Here is a 16,939-nt window from a genome sequence, read left to right on the forward strand (position 1 = left end):
CTCGGAGTAAAGTACTAAAATGTTTTCACCATATCCCAATTATATTTCCATTGCTTGCCTGTATATGCCTATGAAAAGTTTGAAAAGGGCAAATCACTTAATTCTGTTATTATTTACCTAGGGTAGCCTTTTTGCCTTGTATAACCAACTATCTATACCTGGGTGCAATTTCGCTATTTACAACCAGCACTGGTGCATGTTAAAAATGTCTGTTAACAATAAATCCTCCAACAGCTGTCATTGTGTGTTTTAATTGGGAAGTAAGTGACTGTAATTAACACTTTTTTCTCCACGTGACTTGTTTAAGCAAAAACATTTGTGTACTCATAAATTATTAATATAGCAGTAATCATATAATTGAGATTTTTAAATAAAGGTAATACAAAACTGAAATAGAATCATTCATCATTTATCATTAAGGAGTCAGGTTCTGTTGAATGTATCTGATACTGAGGACTTGTTATGAAAATTGATAAACAAGTATTTATGTTATGTTTTAGAATCATTAACATTATTTCAGGGTGGAAATAACCATTGCCCGACGTCCGAGTCCAGTGTCTTTTTTCTGTCGGGCAAGCAAATTTGTATATCACACTGTACTGGTGTCCAGTTGACTTTCCAATGTTAATTATGTTGTTTATTTAAAAAATCAACAAGAAAAAGTGGACTGATATAGTGGAAAAATTATCAGGGCAAGTGATTTTACATGTGCCACTGTACCGGAGTACACTAGCAATTTTAAAGTTATTTCCATCCCTGTATTTTATGGTGCAACAAATATGTTGATGGGGCAGCCAAACCTATAAGCCAGGTTGCTGAAAACCCTTGAAATCGCACCCTGTGTACATAGTAAGGCTCTTACAATCTAGATCGCTAAACTGATAATTGCTTGAATATCAGGTAGCTGCTATCAAATTGAGTGGAACATATTTATGAGCACTATCTCGCTAACAAGTTGAGTGGAACATAATTCTGAGCACTAACTTGATAAGACATTAGGTGGAACATAATCCTGAGCACTATGTTGTTAACAAGTTCAGTGGAACAAAATCCTGAGCACTATTTTGTTAACAAGTTGAGTGGAACATAATCCTGAGCACTATTTTGTTAACAAGTTGAGTGGAACATAATCCTGAGCCCTAAGTTGCTAACAAGTTAATGGAACATAATCCTGAGCACTAAGTTTCTAGCAAATTATGTGGAACATAATCCTCACTTTAGTTGCTAACAAATTAAGTGGAACATACTTCATATCACAAAATTGATAGCAGCAAAAGTTGCACTTAATCCTGATCAAAAGTTGATAGCAGGAAAAAAAAGTGCACTTATCCGGATCATAAGGTTGATGATAGCATGTTGGTTTGTACTTTTGATCCTGAGCTTAAAGTTAATCAGAGATTTAATGGCAATTAATCCTGAGCACACAAAATGATAACAGGTTGGGTGCCACATTGAATCTGTATCATTACACAGTGACATATCATATTGGAAAATGGCTTATTTCAAACAGAAATAAATCTGTGTAGGTTAATGGCATCAACTGTATATTTTTAGTTTCAGTATAGTTTCAGCCAGGAAGGCCAGACCCATTGATCATCTGTAACACTGCCACAAGCTTGAGTGAGGTGAGTGAGTGAGTGAGTGAAGTTTAGTTTTATATTGCGTTTAGCAATATTCCAGCAATATCACGACGGGGGACACCAGAAATGGACAGCATATTGTACCCCCACTTCTAACAGTACTCGGTTGTATCCACGGTTGAATGAAAGCCATCAAACAGGTCTTACATGTTTACCTCTTTGGCAAACTCATGATCACAGGTTTCCTGCACAACCCTGCAGGGTCAGTGGGAGTAGCCTAGTGGTTAAAAGGCACCAAATGCCCAGGTTTGATTCCCCACATGGGCACAATGTGTGAAGCCCATTTCTGGTGTCCCCGCCATGATATTGCTGGGATATTGCTAAAAGCGGGTAAAACTACACTCATTCACTCTGGTGTGCCTAAGGGACACAACCCTGCACAGTAAATTGCAGAGGATAAAATTATTCGTGTGCCCCTCTTTAATGAAGTATGGGTCAGCAGCAGAAACAACCTATGTGCTTCAGGTGGCATAACCAGTGATATTTATATCACCCTTATAAACATTGGCTGCCGCCAAATTCTAAGAACTTCCAAAATGTAACCAAGTTCCTCTGTAAAGTCTAAAATTCCTTGTCCTTTGGTTGTTGTGAATGATAAATGACTTATGATACTAATAATTTCCTGTTTTCAGGAAATGTGATGTGATAAATCGTGGTTTCTCCCGCTACAATGCCAGGTGGTGCAAGTTTGTGCTGCCCCAGATCTCCTCAGCAGCTGATGATGCTGCAAGTGTAGCTGCTGTCACCATCTTCCTTGGTGCTAATGATTCCAATGATGGAGACCTGAACCCCACACAGCATGTGCCCTCAAAGACTATACAGAAGACCTGATAGAGATGGTGGCATATTTGCAGGTCAGTAGTTATCTCCCTTTGAAGGGCAGACTTATATTGATAATGATATCTTCATTATTATTTAACATATTTCTCATTATTATGACACAAAAAATTAAAGTTTGGTAGCATTTACCACGAAATACAAAATGTTCAAGGCACTCATCACAATCTTCTTTCTTGTTCCTCTTCATCCCCTCTTCCTGTTTCTGATCCACCTGGTTGTTGAGTTGAGATCACCTGGTTGTTGAGTTGATCCAACTGGTTGTTGAGTTGATCCTTCTGCTTGTTGATGTTGATCACCTGGTTGTTGAGCTGATCCACCTGGCTTGTTGAGTTGATCCAACTGGTTGTTGAGTTGATCCACCTGCTTGTTGAGTTGATCCACCTGGTTGTTGAGTTGATCCACCTGCTTGTTGGAGTTGATCCACCTGGTTGTTGAGTTGATCCAACTGGTTGTTGAGTTGATCCACCTGGTTGTTGATTTGATCCACCTGCTTGTTGAGTTGATCCACCTGTTTGTTGAGTTGATCCACCTGGTTGTTGATTTGATCCACCTGCTTGTTGAGTTGATCCACCTGGCTGTTGAGTTGATCCACCTGCTTGTTGATTTGATCCACCTGCTTGTTGAGTTGATCCACCTGGTTGTTGAGTTGATCCACCTGCTTGTTGATTTGATCCACCTGGTTGTTGGCTTGATCACCTGGTTGTTGAGTTGATCCACCTGCTTGTTGAGTTGATCCAACTGGTTGTTGAGTTGATCCACCTGCTTGCTGCTGGAGTTGATCCACCTGGTTTGTTGAGTTGATCCACCTGGTTGTTGATTTGATCCACCTGCTTGTTGAGTTGATCACCTTGGTTGTTGAGTTGATCCAACTGAAGTTGTTGAGTTGATCCACCTGGTTGTTGATTTGATCACCTGGCTGTTGAGTTGATCCCACCTGCTTGTTGAGTTGATCCAACTGGTTGTTGAGTTGATCCACCTGGTTGTTGATTTGATCCACCTGGTTGTTGAGTTGATCCACCTGGTTGTTGAGTTGATCCAACTGGTTGTTGAGTTGATCCACCTGGTTGTTGAGTTGATCACCTGCTTGTTGAGTTGATCCACCTGCTTGCTGAGTTGATCCAACTGGTTGTTTGAGTTGATCCACCTGTTTGTTGATTTGATCCACCTGGTTGTTGAGTTGATCCACCTGGTTGCTGATTTGATCCACCTGCTTGCTGAGTTGATCCAACTGGTTCGATTTGCTGAGTTGATCCACCTGGTTGTTGAGTTGATCACTTATAGCTTGCTGAGTTGATCCACCTGCTTGCTGAGTTGATCCAACTGGTTGTTGAGTTGATCCACCTGTTTGTTGATTTGATCCACCTGGTTGTTGAGTTGATCCACCTGGTTTGTTGATTTGATCCACCTGGTTGCTGAGTTGATCACCTGGTTGTTGAGTTGATCCACCTGCTTGCGATGAGTTGATCCAACTGGTTGTTGAGTTGATCCACCTGGTTGTTGATTTGATCCACCTGGTTGCTGAGTTGATCCACCTGTTTGTTGATTTGATCCACCTGGTTGTTGAGTTGATCCACCTGGTTGTTGATTTGATCCACCTGCTTGTTGAGTTGATCCACCTGGTTGTTGAGTTGATCCAACTGGTTGTTGAGTTGATCCACCTGTTTGTTGAGTTGATCCACCTGCTTGTTGAGTTGATCCACCTGCTTTGTTGATTTGATCCACCTGCTTGTTGAGTTGATCACCTGGTTGTTGAGTTGATCCACCCTGCTTGTTGAGTGGATCCAACTGGTTGTTGAGGTTGATCCACCTGGTTGTTGAGTTGATCCACCTGCTTGTTGAGTTGATCCACCTGTTTGTTGAGCTGATCCAACTGGTTGTTGAGCTGATCCACCTGGTTGTTGATTTGATCCACCTGCTTGTTTGAGTTGATCCACCTGGCTGCTGAGTTGATCCACCTGGTTGTTGAGTTGATCCAACTGGATTTGTTGAGTTGATCCACCTGCTTGTTGAGTTGATCACCTGCTTTGTTGAGTTGATCCACCTGTTTGTTGAGTTGATCCACCTGGTTTGTTGAGTTGATCCTCCTGCTTGTTGAGTTGATCCACCTGCTTGTTGAGTTGATCCAACTGGTTGTTGAGTTGATCCAACTGGTTGCTGAGTTGATCCACCTGCTTGCTGGAGTTGATCACCTGGTTGTTGAGTTGATCCAACTGGTTGTTGAGTTGATCCACCTGGCTGTTGAGTTGATCACCTGCTTGCTGAGTTGATCCAACTGGTTGCTGAGTTGATCCACCTGGTTGCTGAGTTGATCCAACTGGTTGTTGAGTTGATCCACCTGCTTGCTGAGTTGATCCAACTGGTTGCTGGAGTTGATCCAACTGCTTGCTGAGTTGATCCACCTGGTTGTTGGATTTGATCCAACTGGTTGCTGAGTTGATCCACCTGGCTGTTGATTTGATCCACCTGGTTGTTGAGTTGATCCACCTGTTTGTTGAGTTGATCCACCTGCTTGTTGAGTTGATCCAACTGGTTGCTGAGCTTGATCCACCTGCTTGTTGATTTGATCCACATGGTTGTTGATTTGATCCACCTGGTTGTTGAGTTGATCCACCTGTTTGTTGAGTTGAAACTGTTTGTTGAGTTGATCCACCTGCTTTGCTGAGTTGGATCCACCTGTTTGCTGAGTTGAAACTGTTTGTTGAGTTGATCCACCTGGTTGTTGAGTTGATCCACCTGGTTGCTGGTCCACCTCGTTTTGTCAATCCATCTGTTGATGATGATGATGATGATGATGATGATGATGATAGGATATTTATATAGCTCACATATCCACAGTTAACAAGTACATACTCAAGGCTTTGGAGTATTCCCTTGATCAATGGATGTCTCTTTTACTGGCATTATTTTAACCATCTCAACTCCCCTGGGGAGTATTCAACTCATGCAGCCTGTTAGGCAGCTAGTTATCACAAAGCCTCATCCTCGCAAGGTACCCATTTGCAGCTGCACATAGTCACACTATTTTGTCCAATGATACTGCACGCTACTATACCAGTGACTAGGTGTCTGCAAGTGTTCGTGATGAGTCCACCATCTAGTCACCTACCGCCGGATGAGTGGGTTCTTTTAAGTGCACAGGGTTGTGTACTGCACACTAGTTGTGACAACACTGAAAGATCCTACAAGTAATGTTAGCTCCAAGGTTTTACACCCGTCACAAGTCGGATCGATCCAGGCACCTTTCGCCACTGAAGCGCATGCTTTGTGAATACTTGCCCACCATGCTGACTGACCTGTTTGCTGAGGTACGCTGTTTGTTTGTTGATCTACCTGTATGCTGACTCGCCTTTTAGCTGATCCACCTGTTTGTTGATCTACCTGTTGGCTGACTCCAACTGTTAGCTGATCCACCTGTTTGTTGATCTACCTGTTGGCTGACTCATATGTTAGCTGATCCACCTGTTTGTTGATTCACCTGTTGGCTGACTCAACTGTTTGTTGACCCACCCGCTTGTTGACCCACCTGGTTGTCGATCCACCCTGTTTGTTAACCCACCTGTTTGTCGATCCACCATGTTTGTTGACCCACCTGGTTGTCGATCCACCCTGTTTGTTCATCCACCTGTTTGTCAATCCACCTTGTTTGTTCATCCACCTGTTTGTCAATCCACTTGTTTGTTCATCCACCTGTTTGTCGATCCACCCTGTTTGCTGACCCACCTGTTACCTGATCCACCTGTTAGCTGATCGACCTGTTAGCTCATCCACCTGTTTGCTGACCCAGCTGTTGTTTCCCCTGCAGTCTATCGGCATCCAGAGAGAGAATCATCCCTCATCACTCCGCCACCATGTGATGAGAACGCCTGGGGAGAAGAATGCAAGAAGAAAGGTATTCTCCATCCCCTATTTGCCATGTGTTTTCAGGCAATATGAATTCATCTACTGCAGATGTTTAGCAGCTTGTCTTTTAAAGATCCTCTGAAATTGAACTTCAATCCCAACATTCACAAAAATTATTGTTTCTACTAGGTTAGATGTATATTACCACCCATTGTCTGTTGTTATGAAAATGTAGAAAAAAATGAGGGTTTTGTGGGGCAAGAGATATCAGCTGTATTCTTTGAATGACATCACCTAGACAAATGGCATCATGAACAATGTAGGATGTTATCATCAATTATTTGTGGCAATTTGTTGATATTATTATGATAAGGGTCTTGGGTCTAAGTGATGGTTCCGTGAAACCCCTTATCTAACTGACGCGGTTGGTCTGCTTTGGGAATTAACTCAGCTAAGAGTCCGCAAGTCACAAGAAGCTAATCACAATTTTATTTACAAGAACGGAATAACATGGGGTGGCCACAGAGAGTCGGTACAACCCTCTGGGCTGAGGGCTAGAGCTGACCTGTGTTGAGATCTAAACCCTACTGACGAACAAATGGAGTTGGTGACTATTTATCTAAAATTGAAACAATAAAAAGATTATGATTCGCTAGAATGATACAAAATGGGTGTTCCCTATACTAACCAATGAAATACAGAATATGCGGTATGGGGTGTGTCCTACAAATGAAATGACCAGGACAGGGAGAGTACTTTAACTCTACTAACCTGTTTCAACTGGCACTAATTGTGTTGACACATGTCCTGGAAGCTTCCTAATTTAACTGTAGCTAATTGTGCTGACATGTTGCTTGGGTGGTTATGGTGTTACAATAGATGGCTTAATGACCCTGATTTAAAGTGTTTGCACAATATAATTTTAATGGAGGTGATGACATGTTTACTTTATCAAAAGCAGTTCATTAAATCGTGCCTAGACATTACTTTGTCCCACTGAAAGGTTTGAGTCCTTGAAACCTTAGGCTAGGATTTATCTTGAACATCTGTGAAACTGTGCAGCCAGTAACTTATACCTTTTCATTAGTATGTCTGTGAGATGAGTTTTACTACTTTTGACTGGAGTCTTTCTCTAAGCTATTACTGATACATGATGAAACTAATATTCTATATTTATATTTTCCTAATATCTCAATCCTAATATATCGGCTTGTAGTGGTTATAATAATAATGAATTTTCGTATGAATTATTATTCCATGATAATATGATGCAAGTCAGTAAGAGCAACTTAGCAGAACTTACCAGAACTTACCAGAACTTGGCAGATGAACTTGGCAGAACACTGTTACAACTGGTGTAAAGTCAGTACAACAAACATTATGCTGCTCAGAGATAGATAGAGAAACTAATTCACCAATGGCCTTTCACATTCATCAATGTGTGATCCACAATCCCCACATGCTTTAATTGATTTAAACATATTTTTATTCATGAAGATCAATTGGGATTGGTGAACAAGCATTACTGCTTATATTAACACCGCTCCCATGCAACATATAATACAACGTGAAAATGGAGGATTTGACGTCATCGATACTGACGATTGCATAAATATCATATATTTAAAATATATAAATATATATAGATTACATGACTATAGATTACATGCTTTAATTCACACTGGTTGGTGAGTGAGTGAGAAAATTGAGAGAGAGAAGAGAGGGGCTTATATTAAATTCAACATTCAAGTAATATGGCACATAATTTGCCTGCATGCTGAATCAGACTGAGATGCGAGAATTACACTGTGGAATCATCCTTTGATGAATGTGACATAAACACATGACAGTGACTGATATACGACATATAGCTGTGACATACAACTCTGATATACACAACCAGATGTGACATACACAAAACGTGTGTGGAATATACACATACAACTGTGACATACATATACGACTTTCACCTGTTGTTCATTCGGCATTAAAGGACACCGTGTGTTTCGATTGAGATATTGTTCAAAATATTGTTTTCAAAATCTTCCATGGTGTTGAAAATTATTTGATCTTGATAGGTCAGTGAAAGTTTTCAGTTTCAATAACCACATCTCACAGACTCCTTTTAAATTGGAAAGGAAACCAAGTGAGATAGGAGATCCAGGGACTAATAATATTTGTGTTCGAGTTGAATCAAGAGATTTTTTCTGAGGGCTTTTGTATTCTAGAAAGAGCAGAGCAGAGAATATAATATATAGTCATTGGCAAACATTACTGTAACACAAACATCAAACAAAATCAGTGTTAAATTTTACTGCCACAAATGACATGGAAAGACAAATGTTTCACGATAAGATAATGATCAACAGCCCTTAAGACAAGCACTATTGTCATATGCAAATGAGCCACAATCAAGTTTGCACGGTCCGTTGCGAGTTTGTCCACCTTGTGCATGAATGGCACCTTCACCTCATTGAGGTCTCTAAATGTTGATGAAAGTCCTGGGAAGATCATTTCATATCTGAAGAAGGACTTGGCGGAGTTCTTGGAGGATTCGGATGACATCGTAAACATCAAGTCATTTTATCTTATACATTTTGCACGGATGCCATAGACAAATAGTCGTCATCAAACTGTTTTCGCAGTTACACCTCTATTGTCATGGATTGTAAGGGTTGATGGGGTGAATCTGTGTTGGAGGTACGATGTTCAAATCCATTGGTCTAGATGTATGGCTGTTTCTGGCTCTGTCCACAGTGGGGACGGCCTAAACTTGTTTTGACATTACATTGCCATAAGTGCCAGATGATGTTTCAATGGACATTGAATCAAGGAGAAACATCATGCTGTGAGGTACCAAAGCCTGCCATCTGTCATGTTGTCATGTTCCCCAGAGGAGTGGCATGTCAAACTTGTTCCAGAAAAGATGTCTTTTTCTGACTGTTACACTTCCTTAGACTGCATTGAGTGGAAATGATAAGTGTCTGTTTGTCTGACCTTTTAAAGTGAACTTTGCTGGCCATTTACATATACATGATGCTTCTTGTAAATTTCTTTCAATTCAAACAAATGCTTGTTTATGTTTCTTTAACCATTTTTATACACTCTTTTGCTGTGTCCAAAAATTCATTACAACATTACCAATGAAAAAGTTCCATGTCAAAATATTGTTTGCCTCTGAGTATAGTTCAGGGATTATAACTGCCTCTCAAACAGCTGATTTGGTCCAGGTCACTATGGAAATAAGTTTGATACAGAGAGATTACTTCTCAGTTATTGTGAGCATGCCTGTCGAAACAATGATGCGTACCCTTATAGGTTACATAATATGCCAGGTATGTTTTCAACTCCATTATACACACACAGATTGATAGTGATTTAGCTCAATTTTGCTGACTGTGGGAAACAAACACTCCTTTCTAATGTCTCCCATGGCATTTGTCTCGTGCCCAGGTAAACCGATGAGCAAGTCCAACACGCTGACAGAGCTGTATGCCAAGGTCTGTGCTAAGGTTGCCAGTGACTGCGGTACCCAGTGTGTGGACCTGTACAAGGCCGTGATGAAATCAGAGGTAACTGTGTTAGAGGAGTCGAACTTGAAGCAGTATAAAAATAATATTATTACTTGATTTATGAATCAACCACCTCCAGAAAATTGAAGTGTGACATCATTATTTAGAGCAAAGTATTTTTCATATTATAACTACCAGAACAGCCTAATGTTAAAAATCCTACCTATATTTACCATACTATAGCTAAATTACTTTGACATAGTTATTTATATTTTATATGACGTATAAGTAAAAAATGAAGATTTTATTTCATTTTCGATATTGTTGGAATTCTGGGCCCTTTTGCAACCATTATATTTCACATAATTTACATGATGTTAATTCATCATGTCAGTGTCATATATTGTTTAATCTCTGTGTTTACAATATTTAAGTGTTAAAAATACTGTCGTTAATTTTGATGTTCAATACAGCTGCCATATTCATGCCTTTATATTTTTCCCTTTTCAGCTTTTCTATTTGGCATATTTTAATAGGCAATTGATTTGTAGTTTTTAAAGTAATTTTTCTTTGAATGTTTCTGTATTTGCAGGAATGGAAGAACATGCTTTGTGATGGTCTCCACCTATCACAGACAGGCTCTCACTTGCTGTTTACACTGCTCCAGCCAATCGTAGACAAGCTTACATCAGATGTTGTCTTCAAGTTTCCGTTGTGGGATGAAGTGGACTACATGAATCCTAAAGTGTCTCTATGCTCTACCAATACATCTAGTTAATGTGTAGGTGCTCTGTGACTAGTTAGTATGCAGATGCTCTGTGACTAGTTAGTGAGCAGATGCTCTGTGACTAGTTAGTATGCAGATGCTCTGTGACTAGTTAGTATGCAGATGCTCTGTGACTAGTTAGTATGCAGGTGCTCTGTGACTAGTTAGTATGCAGATGCTCTGTGACTAGTTAGTATGCAGGTGCTCTGTGACTAGTTAGTATGCAGGTGCTCTGTGACTAGTTGTGTATGCAGATGCTCTGTGACTAGTTAGTATGCAGATGCTCTGTGACTAGTTAGTATGCAGGTGCTCTGTGACTAGTTAGTATGCAGATGCTCTGTGACTAGTTAGTATGCAGATGCTCTGTGACTAGTTAGTATGCAGATGCTCTGTGACTAGTTAGTATGCAGATGCTCTGTGACTAGTTAGTATGCAGGTGCTCTGTGACTAGTTAGTATGCAGGTGCTCTGTGACTAGTTAGTATGCAGATGCTCTGTGACTAGTTAGTATGCAGATGCTCTGTGACTAGTTAGTATGCAGATGCTCTGTGACTAGTTAGTATGCAGATGCTCTGTGACTAGTTAGTATGCAGATGCTCTGTGACTAGTTAGTATGCAGATGCTCTGTGACTAGTTAGTATGCAGGTGTGACTAGTTAGTATGCAGATGCTCTGTGACTAGTTAGTATGCAGATGCTCTGTGACTAGTTAGTATGCAGGTGCTCTGTGACTAGTTAGTATGCAGATGCTCTGTGACCAGTTAGTATGCAGGTGCTCTGTGACTAGTTAGTATGCAGGTGCTCTGTGACTAGTTAGTATGCAGATGCTCTGTGACTAGTTAGTATGCAGATGCTCTGTGACTAGTTAGTATGCAGATGCTCTGTGACTAGTTAGTATGCAGATGCTCTGTGACTAGTTAGTATGCAGGTGCTCTGTGACTAGTTAGTATGCAGATGCTCTGTGACTAGTTAGTATGCAGATGCTCTGTGACTAGTTAGTATGCAGGTGCTCTGTGACTAGTTAGTATGCAGGTGCTCTGTGACTAGTTAGTATGCAGGTGCTCTGTGACTAGTTAGTATGCAGATGCTCTGTGACTAGTTAGTATGCAGGTGCTCTGTGACTAGTTAGTATGCAGGTGCTCTGAGACCAGTTAGTATGCAGGTGCTCTGTGACTAACAACTACCTTATCTAATCACGGTACCTTTCAATTTGATCTCTAAGCTCCAAGTAATTTATGATGAAACTTACAAACATGAATAATATTTTTAATGGTGTACTGATGATATTTGTTCGAAGTTGTTTTGATTTCTGGCATCAGTAACACACACTCGTACGAAAAAACAAATAGCCAATAAGGCAAAACATACCAGTTTCTGACCACTAAACACAACCACCTTCCTTCATCATAGTTCAAGTTAGCGAATGTTTTTGGTTTTAGGCTTATGCACTGTGAAGTGTCTTTGGTATATGATTTGTCTACACCAGCTCAGGGCCAATATTTGGCCCAAATTGCCTAAAAGTAAAATGTCTTAATTGAATTTGAATTCAGAATTTCCCAATACCCAGAAATGACAAAAATATTGAAAATATAAATTTTTAGAATATCAAAATCTTTTTTTCCTGCCAAGGGGTACATAACATGGGATCCTTCATAACTCTGTGGCTACAGCAAATGTGTGTCATGTCAGTTCACGTACACATTTTCTTGATTATCTTTGAGCATATTCTTGCAGAGATTTGCAGGACGCGAATTCCTGCGTCCTATACGTATAAAAATTGACAATGGACGCAACAGAATTATCAGCGCGTCCACAGGGACCCAGAAAAAGTCCAAATACTTTTTGTAAAAATTCCAATCAAGTAACAATGAGTTATCACCGAGTTTGCTACTAGACTGTAACAATGTCATGATGATGATACACAATACAATAACAGTATTAATAATAATATTTAAGTGTCTGGGACCCCCATTTTGTTGTCCAGGACCCTTGAAAATTAAGAGTATGAGTACCAGGGACACTCAAATACAGGACTCCATGTAAATCCCTGTGTCTTGGTTTATTCAGTGTAGTTAAATAACACTACATACATTTTGGGTCCAGATGTTTGAGTATTTTGCACGAAGGAGAAAATGTTTATATATATTGTTTTGAGTAGCTTCTGCTCTTATGCTGTTCGGGGTGGTGGGATAGTCTAGTGGTTAAAGCGTTGGCTCGTCACGCCGAAGACCTGGGTTCGAATCCCCACATGGGTACAATGTGTGAAGCCAATTCCTGGTGTCCCCCACCGTGATGTTGCTGGAATATTGCTAAAAGCCGCGTAAAACCGAACTCAGTCAGTCAGTCTTATGCTGTTCGAAGTGTGGCACATTGGATGATCTCACAGAAATGTCTTCGGTACATTAAGTGCAATGTATTTCAACATATTGTCTTTTTACAGACAAAGTGGTTCATACTGTTGGATGTTTACAGTTCATTTGCATACTGTGTATGCAAAATAGTTGGATTATGGTGATATATTTTGTGTAATTTACATGAATACTCCTCATATTTTAAAGTGATATTGACACAGTGCATACTGTTGACTTCAAAGATTTGTTATCAGTGTTGCATATATTTGAATGAAAGAATATATATTTGAAGTTGAGTGAGATAGTTTTGTATTCATTAAACTGCTGAGAAGATGGCGTCATCTGGGGACACTATCATAGTTTTGTTTGTTTGTTTGTCGTTTAACACCGCACTCAGCAATATTCCAGCTACATGGTGGCAGTCTGTAAATAAACGAGTCTTGATCCAGTGGTCAACATCATGAGCATTGATCTATGCAATTGGGATATGATGACGTATCAACCTAGTCACCCGATCAGGTTAGTCGTCTTTTACGACACACCCGTGAAGAATTGGTCCTTAGTAACCCGTGCTTGTCGTAAGATTGATTAAATCTGTGGTTTGTCTGAGCAGTTATGGCTGAAGGACGAAGGTGTGTTCACTTGTGATTGGTTGAATTTGAGGTGGGTGTGTCTGATTAATAATGATTGACAAGTTAGAAATTTTCCATGTACTTAAAAAGGGATTCATTATTGACTGAGTATGCAACTATTTTTCAAAGTTTCTTGTTATTCCATGGATAGCAAGGTGCATCTATTTGTACTGTTTCACTTATTTTCTCCATAGTATACCACCCATATGTGCCTTGTTTGGTTAATGAATGTTATAGTTTTCATGTCATGGTGACCCGTGAAGATCCGGGTAGAATATGTCTTCAGCAACCCATGCTTTCCACAAAAGGCAACTATGCTTGTCGTGAAGAGGCTTAATTAACGGATCGGGTGCTCATGCTGTTGATCACTGGATTGTTGGTCCAGACTTGATTATTTACAGACCGCTGCCAAATAGCTGGAATATCGCTGAGTGTGGCGTGAAAATTAAACTCACTCACTCATGTCATGGATTATGGTATTATTTCCAATGAACATGTTACACCAGACCAAGCACAGAGAGAGGGGAACTTCTTTGAGAGGCATTTAGAAGTTGGGGCAGTAAGGAAGGATAACAATATATGGATGAACAACTTCTTTATTGCTGTGAGTGCGACGTTTCGGTGTAGGTTCTAACACCGTTATCAAGCAAGTGATGAACAGCATAAGGATGAAGGAGCATATATACAAGTTAGAGCAGATGTTTGTACAGTGCAATGGCAAGTAGGAAGTCAGACACAATAACAACAAGGGGATTAGGAAGCCAGACACAATAACAAGACAAGGGCATATGTGAATGCTTTCCTATCCCCATTGTACTGTAAAACATCTGCTCTAACTTGTGTATATGCTCCTCCATCCTTATGCTGTTCATCACTTGCTTGATAACGTTGTTAGAACCTACATCAAAATGTTGCACCTACACTCGAAACAGCAATAAAGAAGTTGTTCATTCATATATTGTTATCCTTCCTCACAGAGGGAGGGGACTCAAAATATTTTTATTTCAAATTCGTTAGTGATATGCAGCAAAATATGCATTTGCAGTTGCCTGCATGTAAAGAAAATGGTTCACTGGATTACTGGAAAAACATGTAGGTTGAAATATGATTTAAAAGAAAATTCATTGACAAAAGCGTTCTGTGTCAGGAAATCCAATGCCCTGAGAATATTAAATGGTGTTCACCTCGTAATGGGCTTGGTAGGGCTAGTAATCTAAGGCCCTGCAATTTGTTGTGCAGAGCTGCATCCCTTTGGCTTACCATGATGTCAATTCCTGATGTCCTTTGACAAGAATAACACCATCAGCTGAAGACAATTTGAAACTAAAATAATTGAAAACATTTTTTGTTGCATTTGAAATTAAGTGATTTGTTCAAAGGTCTAGTAATCCAGTGGCTAGTTGACTTTTGTGGGAATATGGAATAACTGGTAATGAATTATATAGTGACAAGCCCACTGTTGCCATGCCTCCAAAGATGGCTACATGATGGAGATTAATATCACATTATTTATTCCCGAATAAAGATCTATTCTATCTGTATGGGTTGTGTTGTTAGTGATTTACTTGTACTTGTAGCCAGTCACAATAAAGCACAACCATCATCTTTGGATTCCAGTAAACTCTGAGGAAGAATGAGTTGCAAGTAGCATATGCTTGTCTCCATTTTGGACTCCAGTACACTGTTAAATAATGGGTTCCAAAACTTGAAAGATGTGCCACTGACATACTACCAGTTATAATCAGGTCGATTCTTTGGTTTGAACCAAGTCTTTTCATTATATGTTATGATTATATTTTTTTTAAACATATCTTTCTGTAAAATATGTTCATTTTTCAACTAACGGCAAGTATGTCTTAGCAAGGATATCTCCAACACTTATACCATGCTTGTCAAGATGACTAAAATGTGTATCTTATGCAAACTCCAACTCTTCCTTGGTCTTGTATGGAGTGTGTCGGCCCAGAAGGTCGCTTGTTCGATCCCCTGACCTTGGTCTTGTATGGAGTGTGTCGGCCCAGAAGGTCAGTTGTTCGATCCCCGACCTTGGTCTTGTAGGGAGTGTGTCGGCCCAGAAGGTCAGAAGGTCACTTGTTCGATCCCCTGACCTTGGTCTTGTAGGGAGTGTGTCGGCCCAGAAGGTCGCTTGTTCGATCCCCGACCTTGGTCTTGTAGGGAGTGTGTCGGCCCAGAAGGTCACTTGTTCGATCCCCGACCTTGGTCTTGTAGGGAGTGTGTCGGCCCAGAAGGTCGCTTGTTCGATCCCCGACCTTGGTCTTGTAGGGAGTGTGTCGGCCCAGAAGGTGATTGTTCGATCCCTGACCTTGGTCTTGTAGGGAGTGTGTCGGCCCCAGAAGGTCGCTTTGTCGGCCCAGGATCATCCCCCGACCTTGGTCTTGTAGGGAGTGTGTCGGCCCAGAAGGTTGATTGTTTGATTCCTGACCTTGGTCTTGTAGGGAGTGTGTCGCCCAGAAGGTTGATTGTCTCGGATCCTGACCTTGGTCCTGTGGTGTTGCCCAGAAGGTTGATTGTTTGATTCCTGACCTTGGTCTTGTAGGGAGGTCGCCCAGAAGGTTGATTGTTCGATCACCCGACCTTGGTCTTGTAGGGAGTGTGTCGGCCCAGAAGGTTGATTGTTTGATTCCTGACCTTGGTCTTGTAGGGAGTGTGTATGCCCAGAAGGTCATTGTTCTTGTAGGGGATCGTCGGCCCAGAAGGTTGATTGACCTTGGTCTTGTAGGGAGTGTGTCGGCCCAGAAGGTTGATTGTTCGATTCCCTGACCTTGGTCTTGTATGGGGAGTGATTGTTCGCCCAGAAGGTCACTTGTTCGATCCCTGACCTTGGTCTTGTAGGGAGTGTGTCGGCCCAGAAGGTTGATTGTTCGATTCCTGACCTTGGTCTTGTAGGGAAGGTGTGTGTCAGCCCAGAAGGTCTTGTACTTTGTCGGCCCAGAAGATCACCGACCTTGGTCTTGTAGGGAGTGTGTCGCCCAGAAGGTTGATTGTTCGATTCCCCGACCTTGGTCTTGTAGGGAGTGTGTCGGCCCAGAAGGTCACTTGTTCGATCACTGTCTTGGTCTTGTAGGGAGTGTGTCGGCCCAGAAGGTTGATTGTTTAGGGAGGAGGTCGGCCCAGAAGGATCGATTCCTGACCTTGGTCTTGTAGGGAGTGTGTCGGCCCAGAAGGTTGATTGTTTGATTCCTGACCTTGGTCTTGTAGGGAGTGTGTCGCCCAGAAGGTCGCTTGTTCGATCCCCGACCTTGGTCTTGTAGGGAGTGTGTCGTGTATGCCCAGAAGGTCAGTTGTTCGATCCCCGACCTTGGTCTTGTAGGGAGTGTGTCGGCCCAGAAGGTCGCTTGTT

General features: G+C 41.1%; 1 protein-coding gene across 1 annotated transcript; it reads left to right on the top strand.

The window, feature by feature from the left end:
- Positions 1-1,762: 1,762 nt before the first annotated feature.
- Positions 1,763-12,720, top strand: LOC124259584 (isoamyl acetate-hydrolyzing esterase 1 homolog). The gene is given in 7 exon segments (XM_046693739.1): positions 1,763-1,842; positions 2,273-2,441; positions 2,443-2,494; positions 6,283-6,369; positions 9,774-9,892; positions 10,425-10,617; positions 11,602-12,720. Coding segments are annotated over 6 exon segments (693 nt in total). The 3' UTR covers positions 10,611-10,617; positions 11,602-12,720.
- Positions 12,721-16,939: the final 4,219 nt, after the last annotated feature.

Source organism: Haliotis rubra, unplaced genomic scaffold (genome assembly GCF_003918875.1).
Source record: "Haliotis rubra isolate DU_JTF1 unplaced genomic scaffold, ASM391887v1 Scf73, whole genome shotgun sequence".
Lineage (NCBI taxonomy): Eukaryota > Metazoa > Mollusca > Gastropoda > Lepetellida > Haliotidae > Haliotis > Haliotis rubra.